This window comes from Pelobates fuscus, chromosome 2, assembly GCF_036172605.1.
Source record: "Pelobates fuscus isolate aPelFus1 chromosome 2, aPelFus1.pri, whole genome shotgun sequence".
Classification (NCBI taxonomy): domain Eukaryota; kingdom Metazoa; phylum Chordata; class Amphibia; order Anura; family Pelobatidae; genus Pelobates; species Pelobates fuscus.
In genome coordinates, this window is record NC_086318.1 from 314932569 (window position 1) to 314949953 (window position 17385).

The following is a 17385-nucleotide window of genomic DNA, read 5'->3' on the forward strand; positions in this document are numbered from 1 at the left end:
GGGTGCTGCTGTGCGGGGGGGTTAGGGGTGCTGCTGTGCGGGGGGGTTAGGGGTGCTGCTGTGCGGGGGGGTTAGGGGTGCTGCTGTGCGGGGGGGTTAGGGGTGCTGCTGTGCGGGGGGGTTAGGGGTGCTGCTGTGCGGGGGGGTTAGGGGTGCTGCTGTGCGGGGGGTTAGGGGTGCTGCTGTGCGCGGGGGTTAGGGGTGCTGCTGTGCGCGGGGGTTAGGGGTGCTGCTGTGCGCGGGGGTTAGGGGTGCTGCTGTGCGCGGGGGTTAGGGGTGCTGCTGTGCGCGGGGGTTAGGGGTGCTGCTGTGCGCGGGGGTTAGGGGTGCTGCTGTGCGCGGGGGTTAGGGGTGCTGCTGTGCGCGGGGGTTAGGGGTGCTGCTGTGCGCGGGGGTTAGGGGTGCTGCTGTGCGCGGGGGTTAGGGGTGCTGCTGTGCGCGGGGGTTAGGGGTGCTGCTGTGCGCGGGGGTTAGGGGTGCTGCTGTGCGCGGGGGTTAGGGGTGCTGCTGTGCGCGGGGGTTAGGGGTGCTGCTGTGCGCGGGGGTTAGGGGTGCTGCTGTGCGCGGGGGTTAGGGGTGCTGCTGTGCGCGGGGGTTAGGGGTGCTGCTGTGCGCGGGGGTTAGGGGTGCTGCTGTGCGCGGGGGTTAGGGGTGCTGCTGTGCGCGGGGGTTAGGGGTGCTGCTGTGCGCGGGGGTTAGGGGTGCTGCTGTGCGCGGGGGTTAGGGGTGCTGCTGTGCGCGGGGGTTAGGGGTGCTGCTGTGCGCGGGGGTTAGGGGTGCTGCTGTGCGCGGGGGTTAGGGGTGCTGCTGTGCGCGGGGGTTAGGGGTGCTGCTGTGCGCGGGGGTTAGGGGTGCTGCTGTGCGCGGGGGTTAGGGGTGCTGCTGTGCGCGGGGGTTAGGGGTGCTGCTGTGCGCGGGGGTTAGGGGTGCTGCTGTGCGCGGGGGTTAGGGGTGCTGCTGTGCGCGGGGGTTAGGGGTGCTGCTGTGCGGGGGGGGTTAGGGGTGCTGCTGTGCGGGGGGGTTAGGGGTGCTGCTGTGCGGGGGGGGTTAGGGGTGCTGCTGTGCGGGGGGTTAGGGGTGCTGCTGTGCGGGGGGGTTAGGGGTGCTGCTGTGCGGGGGGGTTAGGGGTGCTGCTGTGCGGGGGGTTAGGGGTGCTGTGCCGTGCGGGGGGGTTAGGGGTGCTGTGCCGTGCGGGGGGGTTAGGGGTGCTGCTGTGCGGGGGGGTTAGGGGTGCTGCTGTGCGAGGGGGTTAGGGGTGCTGCTGTGCGGGGGGGTTAGGGGTGCTGCTGTGCGGGGGGGTTAGGGGTGCTGCTGTGCGGGGGGGTTAGGGGTGCTGCTGTGCGGGGGGGGTTAGGGGTGCTGCTGTGCGGGGGGGGTTAGGGGTGCTGCTGTGCGGGGGGGGTTAGGGGTGCTGCTGTGCGGGGGGGGTTAGGGGTGCTGCTGTGCGGGGGGGGTTAGGGGTGCTGCTGTGCGGGGGGGTTAGGGGTGCTGTGCGGGGGGTAAAGATACATATAAAAAAAAAAAAGCACCCCCCTCCCCCGGTGACCTATGGCCACGTGCCCACAGAGAGGGCCCGGCATGCCACCTGTGCCATAGGTTCGCCATCATTGCGCTAGGCATTTGGTCTAAACCTCGCATGCCCCCTGGTGGACCGACTTGCAGTGGAAACGCTTACCTGAATAGGCTGGACTGTTCTAACCCTACCGAACAGAACCAAACCACTCAGTGGAAACGAAGCATTATATTATAATTAAAGCAAAGAACATTTCAAAAACACACCCAGTATATGTATATTCATATGAACTCTCCAGGTTGTCCTTTTTAAATTTTATATATGTATACTGGGTGTTTTTTCCACTTTTCTTTGCTTTTATTGTATAATAGGTGTCTGTGAGGTACACTTCTAGTTTTGTACGTATATCATTCTGTTTATCCTAGTGTGTATATTCCTTTTGGTTTTCATTATATTATAATTACCCTTAGCAAGAAGATTATTTCCCTTGGAAACCTATATGCATTGTATTATATCTTGTAAGCCTACTAAAGCACATATATTATTAAAGGGATACCTAGACACCATAACCACTAGAGCCTGCTATATTGGTTATGGTGCCAAGAGTCCTCTGGTACTAACTCACAGTAAGTAATCTAAACCTCTGCAGGAAGTGATATCCTGCATTAGATATCAGAAGAGGAGGCATGACCTAAAAAAAGAATTATAATGAGAAAGGGTAGATTTAACTTTATGGTACATTCATTTAAAAAAAAAAAAAAAAACAACAACATTGAGGAGATCCTGCCAGGTTTCAGGCATAGTGTTTGAATAGGTACTGAACATACTACATCAAGCATGTTAAACTCAAAGTCTAGTAAACAAGGTTTAAGTTTATGTGGGCAAAAAACAAACAAAAAAAAAAAAAAACAACTTAAATTTTCATAGAAAGTAGATTTCTTTTGAAAAGTACAATATATTAAACCACAGCACCACCTTCTACTATATCCCAGTCCCCGTCCCACCCATATACTAAATACCATACCCCTCCCCCCTAGCCAACAATCAGACTCCACTAAAATTGACGCTGCCAGTATGCGACTCCGTAGTCCGGCCTCTGGTACAACCCAAATGGGGCCGCCTACACCCTGTGCCAAATCTGATCCTCCCGCTACATCTTGAAACCCTGTGAAAGTGGAGCACGTCGATGTCACGTCGGAATGTGACGTGGCGTTGCATGCCTCCATGCACCTCCAGTCGCAGCCAATGCAACACTGACCAACACACACAGACACTCACAGACACTCACAGACACTCACAGACACTCACAGACACTCACAGACACTCACAGACACTCACAGACACTCACAGACACTCACAGACACTCACAGACACTCACAGACACTCACAGACACTCACAGACACTCACAGACACTCACAGACACTCACAGACACTCACAGACACTCACAGACACTCACAGACACTCACAGACACACACAAACATTTACACATTCTTGCACACACATTTTCTTTATTGCTTCCTACCTTTGGGAGCTGAGGTGGGGCCTCTCCCTGGGGTCCAGTGGGGATCTTCTATCTGCTCTTCACTGCTCCCTCCTCACGCGGTTTAGTGATGCCGGGTGCCGGAATATGATGGCATATGCCGGCGCCCGGCTTCACTACAGACGGCTTGCGCAAGGGGGCAGGAATACTGAGCTCCCTCGCTGGCCCTCCTCTCTGGCCGGGTAGGTTTTAGCAGAGTAGGCACCTGCAATGTGGGGAAAGCAGGTGCCTACTCTGCTTTGACACCAAGCATGTACTTGCGGCTCGCCGGGCCGCAAAGGTGCCCATTGTGGACCACGAGTTTGACATGCTTGTACTACATCCTGTAGCATTAGATTGTGAACTTTGCGAATGGCTAACATTTTACAATTCCATAAGCAACTAGCTGAGTTTGAATCAGATTATCACATTCTGGGGGCTATTTACTAAATCCCGAATGGCACTATATCAAACAGATCAAAACCATTTAGTTGTTTATGGAGCCATTCGTACTGCAAAAATCAGACATTGTTCACAGTATTTAACAATGTCCCGATTTTGCAGAGCAGTCTCCGAATGAGCTTCTCATAGGACATAATACTCAGAGCTTCTCATAGTACAACTCATTGAGAAGGGGGGCATTTTTATGGCTCTGTGGAGCCAACGGAAGCAGAACAAAACCTCAATGGATGGGTAGCAGATAGAAAGGTGCCCCCCCCCCCCCCCCAAATTATAAAAGTGTAAATTTTTTATGAAATCAGCACTTTTATGAATTGTCACAAATACGACACACTCCAGGCACATGAAACACGTCAGCAAAAGTGCTTTATGTGTCAGGAGTACTTAATTAAAACAGCAAGATAATGCAGTAGTAAGATAAAGCCAAGCAGTAGAAGACATAGTTAGTAGAAGCAACAATTGTTACACATTAAAACTATCAGAATCAGCTCAGTCCTCAGATTCACAGCATGGAGTTTCACCATTTTAAAGCTACACACAGCAGAAAGATATCAAGCTACAGGGCCACTGAGCACTGGTCAGCTGCGCCTACACTGTCCAATGTGCAGTAGTAGTTATTAAACCACTAGTGACAGAAAGCACAGTACTCAGGGTGCTGTCGATAGCTTGCTCCCCCTCTGTGGAAGACAGGATTCCGACCAATATAATACAACATGGACATAATAAATATCAGACTGCATGAATTGAGGTTTCTAGCAGCCTGAATGACAGCTCGGAGGGACTGGCTTAGTGCTGCAGCAATTTTTACAAATCACTGGAGTTCTGAGTCATTCTGAGCTGAGAGTAAGCTCATGGTGCTATATGCACCATCAACTTAGCTCTTTAACACAAATATGTGTAATATATATCCAATCAGCTTATAAACAAGGCTCTCTCTTAGCCGATTTCAATGAAGATAGATTAATTTTATATTCAAACAACATAGAATATTCATTGGCTTTTACATAAATTGGCTCTGTCACCATCTGTGGTCTTTCAATTTTGCATTTTTTTCTTGGACGAACAGAAATTTGCACCTACTTTGCCTTGGAATAGCTTTTGACAGGTGGGAACACAATGAAATTGTATCTTTATTAAATACAAAGTGAATGAGCAGCTTTAAAAAGAGACTATAGTGTTTGGAATTCATGTTTGCATTCCTAACGCTATTTAGGTTACACCTGCTCATGAAGGAGAAAGGTGACTTTATTGACCTTTTCTCCATTGCAGCGCCAGTCTCCACACTGCCGTCCAGCCTTCATAGAAAAGCATTGGGAGGCTAGGGCGCAAATGCTACACCTATCAGATGGACTCTATGAGACCATCTGATAAAAATAGTTGAGTTTTACTTGGCTATTTTGGAGGAAGCACATCTAGTGGCTCTCAAAATGACAGCCACCAGAGGCATTTAAACCATGTAATGCAAACATTGTAACAGCAGTGTTTCATTTTGCAGGGTTAAGCAGACAAGGAACAAGGCAACCCGACCACTTTGTTGAGAAACAGGTCTGGATGCCAATAGCATGCCTTTAATAAAAGCATGCAGAATCCTTAGTATTATTACTACTACTACTGGCATTGATAAAACTCCAACATAATGCTCAGTAATGTACTATTGGAGAACAAAAAAACAGTATAGTATACATAGACCAATAAAAAGGTAACGAAAGCCCTGCCCCCCCCTCTGATGGCTGCAGATATCAGAACATGTGCTGCCATCCTTATAATGCTGCAAACAGCACTGACAAAGGCATACGTTTGTCAGTGCATACGTAAGCCCTCATTATGTTTTGATCATTACACTTATATAATCAGTAATGGTTAGACAAACTAAATTCCAGAACCAGGGCTTGACAAATTTGCTTGAAATCTAGGAGCCAGGATTTTCAACGTCAAAAAATACAATTCTTAAGAAGACACTATAGTCACCAGAACCACTACAGCTTAATGCAGTTGTTCTTTTCAGACAAAAGGCAGTGTTTATATTGCTGCTTGATAACACCTCTAGTGTCACTCAGTGTTTTCCTGGCACTATAGTTTCCCCCTCTGTGGTGCAGAAGGCGTTAACACCCAGCGCATGCACAATAGTCTCCTAATGCTTTCCAATGGGGAAGCACTAGATTGGCAGAGATAGTCAAGATTGATAATCTAAGCCATGGAGGTGGGGCCAGCTGCAGTGTCACTAGCACGGCGTGGGAAAAAAAGGAATTATTAAAAAAAACCTTTCCCATGTGATTGGAGGGGGCCAGATCACCTGAACATACACACTGATTTGATACATTTACTCACAAATGATAACTTTTTACATTTTAATTTAAAACCACCCAGCATCCCTACCTATGGGAGAGCTGGAGTGGATCAGCTTATCCTGGGCCCAATGGGGCTGCTGTCATCTCACTGCTCTGTTCCCTAGAGTGCTGTTAAGTGAACCGGGTGCAAGACTGACGTGATAACCCGGCATCACCGGAGGACAGATAAGGGAAATTATAACTCCCTTACCGACACACTTAATCAGCTGCAGACCTGCCTGCCTCCCTCAACCCTCCAGGAGCCACCTGCCTGCCTCAGCCATTCCTAAGCCGACTGCTCGCTTCCGCTCTCAGGCAGGCTGTCACCTGGGATTGAAAAGGCTCACAAATCCCAAGGATTTGTCGAGCCCTGTTCTTAAACTCACAGGCATATATCAAAACGGAAATTTCTTGTTACAGCCAACATGAAGAAAACAATCTTGTACACTTATACCAAATTACATGTTAGCTGTATTTGAGTTTTAAAGTAACATTCAAAACACCATATCTCAGGAATGTGGAATATATACTGCCTGACGCCCAGGACATGCAGCTCTGAGCGCGAGGCAGAAAAATCTTACTTTTCTATTACCGTATTTTTCCGTGTATAGAGACTATGTTTTTTTTTTTTCTACATTTTTTTAGTCTAAAATTGTGGATCGTCTTATACATGTAATGTCACTGCAGGGGTTAAAAAAAAAACAATGTGTGTGCAGCCTAAGCAAAGATGGCACCTGCCGCGTTTCAGTATGCCACAGCCCACACACTCACTGGGTCTCCCTCCCGTCGACTCACTCACCAGGCCTCCGAGCTCTGTGGCCCCATAGTAAGAGACAAGCCAAGAGAGATCAGCAAGTCCCTTGATGGCCGTCACGTGGATGCCCGCGCTGTTGCAGGGGGATCAGGAGAAGCTGCTTTTCAGTGTCATACCGGTAACGTGGTCTCCCTCCTGCCGACTCACTCACCTGGACGCAGAGTCCTGCAGCCCCATAGTGAGAGCACTTTTGAATTCTGTGGCAAGGAGCCACATAGATCTCATAGAGCCAGCACACATATCAAATACATAATGTGTTTCGCTGTGTGTCATGTGTATTCTAGCTGCATGTCACACACCACACATACATAAGATACAGGCATCACACACACATCGCCAGGACGCAATGCCCCACACATCCAGGACATAACAGCGCACATGACATGCAGATAGCACACGCTGTACACATTATGAAAAAGGGGAGAGACTTTGGGAGGACAGAGGGTAATACACTCAGGGTAATTCGCCAGATTGAAAAATAAATCCAAAAGGTAAAACTGAGGCAAAATAGCCATGTAGTGAATATAGCAGAGTTAGAGAATTTTTCCACATTAGTTATTTTTGCTGTCATTTCTCCTTTCAGATTTACTTTATGAAAATTCAGAGCTCAGGTTATCGTCCAGGGCATTTGGCCCTGAAAGGATGTTGTGCCAGGACAAGTAGATTGGGCTACCACTTTAGTCCACCCATGGTAACCACTACTGCACTTTGTTCCCTGGCATGGTCCCAGAGAAATCTGTCAAACTGTTTTAGAAGGGTCTGAAAACATTAGTCTCCCAGGTACCTGTGCAACACCTGGCTCTTTCTGCAGGAAATAAATGGATGTCTCACTCAGCTGAAGCAGGTCCAATACCGGACCACATTCACTGTCAGAGAGGGCTTCATTGACACATTCAGCTAATGAGGCCAAGACAAACTGTCCCGCAAGTAGAATCCAGAAGCAAGAGGTGTAGGTGCCCGGGGAAACAAAGTTAGCTTATCAAACCATTCCAAAAAGTTAGATAAGTTACTGTTGGAGGATACCAGGTCACGCTTTCCAACATAACCACAACTATGTGATGTAGTGGTTATGGTGCTTGGAGTGTTTCTATAACTTCATAGTATGTATTATTTGATTGGGTCTATGTTTACGCTGTTTAGGATTTTAAAATTGTAGATGACCTTATCAGTGATAGAACCACAGGGTCCACTATATTCCTGCAGCTCACATTAATTAAGATAATGAAAGCTTATTGGGCCTGAATTTTGCAAGCTGGATCCTTCTAGTATTGTTAACACAGAAACACATTATGTACCCGCACTCCTTCCTGCTGCTGGCTAGCTCCAGAATGTCCCCTGTGGGATTCCTGATTAAATTACTTTATGTCCCCGGGATGTGAAGTCTACATACTGCAGGGCAGGACTTGTGACACGCTCTCCATCAATGTGTAGGGCGGTATGTGAGGGTATTAGCAGTGCGGGTATTAGAAGGCAGTCAGCGATACTATCTATAGCCGTCCCGGGCTCTCCATCAATGTGTAGGGCGGTATGTTAGCAGTGCGGGTATTAGAAGGCAGTCAGCGATACTATCTATAGCCGTCCCGGGCTCTCCGTGTCTCTGCCGCCCGCACACTCACCTTCACCGCCACCTCGGGCGCAGTATCCACCACCCGCAGAGCGCCGGCTCCCGGCGGCAGGGGTTTCAGGTGGGAGCCGCTCTCCAGCTCCCCGGACTCGGACCCGGACTCGGACTCAGACTCAGAACCGCTGCTGTACGACACCAGGGAAGAAACGGCCGCCATGATGGCACCGGAAGTGTGTCGCACGAGCTCCGCAGCACTGCACCCTGGGAGAATCCCAACCACGGGAGAAAGAGGGGGGAGTGGACCTGCGAGACGCATCGATTTGCGTGTTAACAAATCTCAATAAAGCTTGGAAGAAAGAAAAAAAAAAAACGTTGTATTCCTGTGTATATAGGAATGCACCTATACACACACACATATATATATATATATATATATATATATATATATATATATATATATATATATATCTACATATATATCAACTATAAACAATAAAATCATGTGATAGTAACCTTTTTATTTTATGTATGTTTCCATTATACCATTGTCATGAGACGGTGGAGCAGCCGCTACTGTTAAGGGTTAATACCGACCAGGGAATGGGCCTGGGGTGACGTCACAGCTCCAGCCCCCCCACCTGAATCCTAGAGAACAGATAGAACGTACCGGAGTGAGCTGCAGATTGATGGGCTGTACCACCCTGCGGGGGGGAGGTACTGCTATCTCACACCCTCCTCGCCCTATAGTGTGTCAATCTCACCAGCAGGGCAATGTTCGCAGAGCGCTCCTAACCTCCTGCCCCGCTGGTATCGCATGTTATCACAGGAGGTGGTGTGGGAGAAACGGGATACGGACCGGATTCACAGCGACCCTCCTCCCCCTTCCTCCCATTGTTGACCTGCTCCCGCCCCTCTCTCCCATCACAAGCTCCTGCTGCAGGGCAGGCTGGCTGCTGAGTGCACGGGCTGGCTTTCCCTGTGTGCCATACAGCCTGGCTTATCGGACGATGCCTGACTCCGGGGCCAAGGATCTGAGACTCCATTAACCAGCGGCAGCCATAGGCTCAGCTTGGGACCATTGAGGATTTATAAGGGAGCGGAGGATGTTCTGAGGAGGCTCCATTCATCGTATGTATTCCTATATCAGGGATATTATACCTTGCACTCTGCATGCTGTACAGCCCGCACACGGGGCAACATTCCATTTCGAATGTTCTGTTTTAGCTGACATTCTAAGGATTTTCTTTCGCTATTAGAATTGATATCCGAAGGGCAAAATTGATGCAAAAATAGCTGAGCTAAGAAATATATATATATATATATATATATATATATATATAATTTAGGTATAGCCATAGCTTGGCTCATTAGCCTCAGTTTTGGCTTTCAGATTTTAGTTTAGTGAATAAACCGCCTAAGGATTGGGGAGAATGTAACTTTAAGAATCTGGTGCACACTGGCATATTGGTGTGGTGGGTAGCTCACGGTCAGTCATGTGCAGAATTTAAAACATGACAGCCACAGACCTGTCAAAAAAGAGTATGCAAATCATGTGGTTAAACAAAATAATCCTAAAAATGTATCTTTTTTCACATATAGATTAGTCTTGGATGAGATACATTGAATATTAGACAGGTGTATGCATATAACCTGTCTGTTGGAATGCAAAAAAAATGCTTACTGGGCATGGCAAATCTGGTTCTTACTCATCTAGTCTTTGTTATTTAGTAATGTTTGTGTGTGTGTGTGTGTGTGTGTTAGTGAATTTTATTTATTGCTTTTTTTGACAGTGGGGGAAAAAAAAACCTATCTTGTCCCTTCGTTGAGAGGCAAATTAATGTATCAGCTGGACTTTCAAATGTGGTTTATGTATCCCTCCCTGTCCTTGATTTGCCCTGCTCCAATATACATTTCTTGTGTTTCTGGTATTTCTTGATGTCTCTGTTTTGCATGCTGTCAAATGGGTGTCATTGCCATTCATGCTATGGGATATGATTGACCTTTTTGTGGTGCACAGACATCCAACATCTGTGATGGCTACACTGAACACCCCATATGTTTGTAAATGGGATTTGCCTTGTTGCTTAGGGAAATTTATTTTACGAACATCTGTATTGTCAGGATTAGAATAACTTATGTATACCATAACATTTGTTCTAATTCTGATTTCCTAAAAAGGAATAAATTAAGTTATCATTACCATGCTAATTCTCAAGGTTTCATTTAAACATCAAAGGTTCATGTGCCTATCTAGTAATTTTTTAATTGTAATTATGTTTACCATGTTCTCACACCTAGAGACCTGTGTATGAACTGTTGTGAAAACTATTCCTTATAAGCTATTGTTTCTATATGTACTACAAGTAAATTATCTATGATATATTATTGGGCTGGTCAGAATGTCAAAGTCCATTTAATATGAATGTGGGCTATTTCGTCATTCAGGAAGGTAGAATGAGTTGGAAATGTTTTGAGTAAAAAAAAAATGTAAATATATTTTAAAAACAACATTTTCATAAGCTGCGCTCATTGAAATCTTTAAGCTAAGGGGCTTCTACAAATGTGTCATCCTTCCTGATGGTAACTTGTGTACCCCAAAGTTGTATAATTACATTTGCTTAGGGGAGTCTTTCGGTTTTAGCCTCATATAAATGTCTTTTGCCTTACTAAAAAAAAAATATATATATATATATATTAGTATAGCATTGTGAACATATCCTGTATATCTTCGCTGTATGACATCAACCGCAAACATAAACCTGCATTTTACTGTGTGCGCAGGCAAGGTGTGTGTGCCCAGAATATAAATATCGCTGTGTCATAGACTAGCTCTGGTATCTGATTAAAGCAATCCGATCCTTATTCTCCCTCACCCACCCCCACCTGTCCATTTTCTCTTCCTGGAAGAGGATGGAGTGAGCTTATATGACTCTCCTCGCTATCCTGCCTTTCCTTGTGCATTGTTTGTCAAGAGGCTTGTATGAGTTTTGTCTCTAACAAGATTTGAGGCCTTGATTTTTTTTTTCCCCCTTTTAACTATCAGCTGCAAGGATAGACATGCATTCTGTAAAGATTTAATATAAAGAAGTGTTGCTGTATGTATATAGTGGAACTGATAGCTTAATTCTTAAAAGGATTCTAAATAAGGAACAGGCTTTAGATCAGAGTGCTGCTTACGTGATTATTTTACATTTACAAAAATGAAATCAAAGCATTTAGGCTACTAAGCATTATCAGTATAGCCCAATCTGTGCGTTTAGACAACTATGTTGAATTCATTACTTGGTGTTACATTTAAAAAGTATTCCTTCACATTCCATTGCAATAAATTCATGTTCTATTAAATTATGCAATTTGTCGTTCTTGCTATTAAATGAACCCTTATCCTCATAGTAATGGGAGTGTTAGATTTTTGTTGCTTTTATTTTCACAGGAGCAGGATATCTGTTCAGTCGGCGTTTAAACTGCTTTAGACCTTGGAGTCAAAACCAATCAAACCAAAGTGTTTCTCTGTTTATGTGCAAAAATGTTTAAATTTTTCTCGTGCGTAGTACATGAATACATGTTTTCTTTGTGAGAATACCCTGTTGGTAGTCAATATTTCTTTCACTATACCTAATGTTTGATTTAATCTCCATGGTGTTAATAAGCACAATGTGTGTATTTTGTTGGCTGAAAATCCAGAAGTTTATCATATAGTATACACCATCAATCTATCAATGACTTGCTTGAGCTAATTAAATTTAAAGGGACACTCCACTGCTAAAGTACAAAAAATATATAAATCACTGTTTTGTATATTTACCCCCAATGCAAACATGCATGCTTTTAAAAGCACACTATAGAGTTAGGCATACAAATCTGTATTCCTAAAGCTGTAGTGTCCCTGTCCCTAGCTACCCTGCCCCCCCCCCCCCCCCCCCTGTTTCTTGGTTTGGCTTATAAATGTTAAAAATTCTTGATTCTTTTTTTTTTTTTTTTTTTTACTAATCTAAGGCTCCTTTTGACGCTGCTTACTCTTGCCCCAGTGATGTTACAGAGGAGGCAGGGTCTTTTACACTGCTGGTCCAATCAAATGCCCCTCTTAAATTGGCATTGGGGGCCTAATGTGCATTGAGGAGAGGAGCACTGCACCCAGATGATGAATTGGTCAGGGTGATTGTAGTTTTCCTTTAATTATACATTTTTTACATTGGGGGTATATCGACAAACATTTTGCAAAAGCTACATTTCTCTTGTCTGAAATCCTTTGGAAGCCCTCCCCCACGAACCCTGCATAGACTTACTGTGGCAATCCAATCACAGACATTCCCATGCAACTCAATGAGAAATCTTCATAAGGCCAGTGATCTGGGCAATTGCTGCCTCTTGAGTTTAGCTCCATTGAGGAAGTAACAGGACCGTTGTCTGCATGAAAGCCGGGGGGAAAGAGGGGTTTTAACAAGGTTAATAAATCTGTAAAAATTATCATGTTCAGCAACATTTTCCATTGTAGTGATTTATAATGATGAGTAGTATTTATATAGCTGTTTGTAAATGACCATCTTTGCAAAAAATACCCTGTTATATTGCACACAATAAATAAACTGGGAATTTTGGGGCTGATCCCTTTTTTTTTTTTTTTTTTTTTTTCTTGCTAAATTTGAACTAAATTTTATTTTTTTAAATTTTTTTTTACATTCTCATCTGATTTTAAGACTCATTTACCATATTGGTTGGAAAAAAAGTTGCATATCATCGCAAGCAATTTTCTTACTCCAGATGAAGTATGATTGTCTTGTCAATCTCCAATTTGAAAATGAAATTCTCAGAAGATGAGCAGCCGCCATTGCTCTGTGTGTTAATTTTGCTTCTTAAGCATTTGATTAGAAAAGGGGATTAGCGAGGCTTTGGACTCCCCTGCTATAGAAGGTTCTTTACACATATGGAAATATGCATTGAAAATGAACTCTTTTTATCTGTTCGGGTTTGTAAAAATAATCACCCTTCTGTTAAATCTGTCTAACCACAACTCCATTGCAAAATATGATTTTTGAGATTTTCTTTCACCTGTTCAGTGTATATATGCATCCATTTGATCTTTCCTGTAATTATTCTCCATTATGGACTGTTTTCTATACCATTTACATTTAAGCTTCACAGATATTATTTTATTTTTTTTCTTAAGAATTAAATGGAATATGACATTTCCAGGAAGGCAAGTATAATGTGAGTACGTAATACAATGCCTTACTGACAGTATCAAGAGTCACCATGCAAAGATCAAAGCCTTTTTCTATACATTTTGTATTATTATTTATCTTAATCTATTTCTGAAATTATTTTTTATTTTTAGTTTTCTATTATGTTTTTGTTCTGGGAAGCTGTATAGCTGTATGATGTAGCCAATCTTAATTGAGTTTCCATTTCTATAAGTTTTTCATTTTACGTGGAGGTGGTTCTCATTTGACACAATACCTGCTGGGACCACATGCCAAGCTAAATCTCCTTAAGTGTGAAAAGCAGGAGCGACGGTATCACTTCTGCTTATTGGCAACTTTGCTCTCACATTGCCTGTAAAATACATTGAATGTGTAATGCTCAGTGCCAGGTGTAATTAGGGTTCTGTATTCCTTGAATGACATTTTACTAGATAACTCTATACGGGATAACTTATTCAATAAACAAAATGAAATTGCAGAATTAAAAATAGCCAAGCTGTCACTATAGCAGAATTGGAAAAGGCTCCTTTTGGAATAGTTTTTGGGGGCTGAATTATGCAATCTGTTTTTCAACTATATACAATTTTCCATTTGGCAAATAAACTATGTCACGAATGCTCACCTAGTCTTGTTTGATATTTAAATCATTTGTGTCTCCAGTTTGTTTATTTAGAAAGTTTGAATACTTTAACACTGAATGGGCTGCATTTATGCTTGGCCACTTACACTTGGTTTACTGTGAGATAACTAAGCAAACATTTACGCAGGAAGATTCTCTCACCTTGAACCATAAAACCCTTTGAAGATAGATCATCTGTTAAAGGCAAAATTGCACAGCTGTTCCAAAGATAAATATTACATAGGAGAGGTCTGAAGTTCAGTTAGTGATAACTTTAACCTATTCCTCATGATTCAAGACCTTTTAATCTGCTGACTCATATTAAGATTAAAATTAATCTCATTTTCTATAACCAATTTTACAATTTTTTTAATTTTTTTTTTTTAAATACCAACTTTTGTATTTATAAAATGCAACTGAGTTGACATCATGACAGACCTAAGCAAGATTGAAGACTTTTAAATATGTGACTTGGAGATGAAAAGCATAACTCCCATTCAGTTGATGGTTTTTAACTTCATTCTCCAAGCTTAATTCAAGATCTTATTTAGCTAGTTTAAATTGGGATCTTCAAGGTCCTGGCTTGCACATCATGAGACAAAATCCTCAGTATAACAACCTAAACTAAGCTTTACCAGAGAAGATCCCAGCCTGTGCCAACAAGAACTGCATTGGCATAGTCACTATGAAACCTCAACTGTTATTGGTTAGTGTGCTTTACTTTCTCAAAATTGTCAAATTCAGTAGAATTCTTCTGTAGATATTAGAAATCAGTTTGTTTTTTTTTCTTTTTCTTTCTGTAGATCAGATCTTAAATGAACACTATAAAATAACACACAAAATTACGAAGGAAGAATTCAATATAAACACCCATATAGATTGCAACACCTCACCGGTCCTATACCTTTCTGATTGTCCTTGTGGAAATTAATACATTGGCAGAACAAATAGACAAATCATATTAATAATGTCAAAAAAGGACTATTGACATTTAGACCCAGTCTTTCTAAACACTTCAGCCTATATCATGGTAAGAATCCCACTGGTCTGAGTTTTGTAGGAATAGAAAGTGTATTTCACGATTAGAGGGAAGGACATTTTGTGTAGGAACTAGATCAGATAGAATCATGATGATTTTATTTTTTATCGGAATATTTTAGAGCAAATAGGTCTGAATATAGACTTCGAATTGAATACCTTAATTTTTTTTTTGTTTTCTTTTTTTTTTTAATTGGGTATCTCCTTCTTTATTGAATTTTTACTTATCCTTTACCTACTATATTCTATATAAGTCTTTTACTCTGTTACATAACCATATTTCCATTTGTATATTGAAATATCTGCCTTTCTTAGGTTGACCAAATCTTTTAAATCTCTTTATAATAATTGTATTATTTTCATTAATTAATAAGAGTAAGTCTCTGTGTTTCAGTGTGTTTCTACTGATGCAGTGATATGTATGGGTTTAATTTGTATCTGATATACTCACAAAAGAGGGTTATATATATTTTTAAGTTCATTACAATTACCGAATCCCAATTAGGGAGTCTCAGTTTAAAGTTAAAGGAACACTATAGTCACCTAAATTACTTTTAGTGTATAGATCATAACCCCGGAAATTTCACTGCCACTCTAATCCCATAGGATGAAAAGAAGTTAATTAAAGGAACACTATAGTTACCTAAATTACTTTAGCTAAATAAAGCAGTTTTAGTGTATAGATCATTCCCCTGCAATTTCACTGCTCAATTCACTGCCATTTAGGAGTTAAATCACGTTGTTTCTGTTTATGCAGCCCTAGCCACACCTCCCCTGGCTATGATTGACAGAGCCTGCATGAAAAAACACTGGTTTCACTTTCAAACAGATGTAATTTACCTTAAATAATTGTATCTCAATTTCTAAATTGAATTGTAATCACATACAGGAGGCTCTTGCAGGGTCTAGCAAGCTATTAACATAGCAGGGGATAAGAAAATCTTAATTAAACAGAACTTGCAATAAAGAGCATAAATAGGGCTCTCTTTACAGGAAGTGTTTATGGAAGGCTGTGCAAGTCACATGCAGGGAGGTGTGACTAGGGTTCATAAACAAAGGGATTTAACTCCTAAATGGCAGAGGATTGAGCAGTGAGGCTGCAGGGGCATGTTCTATACACCAAAACTGCTTCATTAAGCTAAAGTTGTTCAGGTGACTATAGTGTCCCTTTTAAGGTAGGATCCTCACTATTTCTACCTGATTTACAGATACATTTTTATTATTTACAGGATTTCCTTATTATTCATACCCATGGAACTCTTTCTCTCTCTTTATTTTTTTTTTTCTCTTAGCAGCGTAGACTCAGAAAGGGAACCATTAGATTCGTATTCTCCTTGGACCAGTTAGAATACAGTCTTTCTGAGACCATGTATCTATTTTTTCCTAAAGCTACTTTAGAGTGATGGCTAACAACCTTTAGATCAGGGGTTCACAATTTTTCCTGTGGAACCCTTTGATATAATGCGCTAACAACGTGGAACCCCAAAACATTTTTGGCGCCGTAGCGCAGATAGTAAACAGATAGTAGTACTTAGGAGCAGGTGTGCTTTTGTATGTACAGATGGTGTTTGTATATAATGTTAGCGATTTGATACAGGGGTGTGTTTGTATGTAATGTTTGCATTTCCGTGCAGGGATTTGCTTGGATGTAGTGTTGGCTTTTAAATGCGGTTGTACATTTGTATGTAGTATTAGAGTTTGAATGAAGGATGTGTTTGAGTGTTTTTTATATAAATTAGAAATTTGAATCCAGGGATTTTTGTATGTAAACTTTGTGTTTGCATGTTGGGTTGGTGTTTGATTGCTTGGATGTATGCGCATATACTGCCACGTACATACATACACAAACAAATGAACACACATATACACGCTGACAGATACTTCCCTTGACGTATGCACAGACCTTGACACACATATATACACACACTGACACATGCACAAATCTTGACACACATATACACACACCAACACATTGATATTGACATATACACATATATATATATATATATATATATATATATATATATATATATATATACACACACACCTTGACAGACAGATAAACACACTGACACAAACCTTGAAACACAGATACACACATTGGCGCATGCAAACCTATATATACACACACACACACTCAGATACAGATACTTGCACATACACACACTCAGATACAGGCACATGCACACAGTGACACATACACACACCTTGACACACAAATACACACATACTCAGATACACAAAGTGACGCACACACATTTACACATACACACACACTGTCATATACACACTGGCACATGAAAACAGACGTACACACACTGGCACATA

The 17385-nt window shown here is 42.5% G+C and overlaps 2 protein-coding genes across 2 annotated transcripts in view; one reads left to right on the plus strand and one right to left on the minus strand.

Annotated features, from left to right (window-relative positions):
- Window positions 1-8470, minus strand: part of CDC40 (cell division cycle 40) — a 49070-nt gene extending 40600 nt beyond the window's left edge. Inside the window, exon 1 of the mRNA XM_063443514.1 lies at window positions 8252-8470. Within this exon, the coding sequence (XP_063299584.1) occupies window positions 8252-8416 (165 nt within the window). The 5' untranslated portion in view covers window positions 8417-8470. The remainder of the gene's footprint in view (window positions 1-8251) is intronic.
- Window positions 8471-8852: 382 nt separating this feature from the next.
- The window catches only part of WASF1 (WASP family member 1), a 138289-nt gene continuing 129756 nt past the window's right edge, over window positions 8853-17385 (plus strand). Inside the window, exon 1 of the mRNA XM_063443515.1 lies at window positions 8853-9327. The gene's annotated coding sequence lies outside the window, so the exon portion shown is untranslated. The remainder of the gene's footprint in view (window positions 9328-17385) is intronic.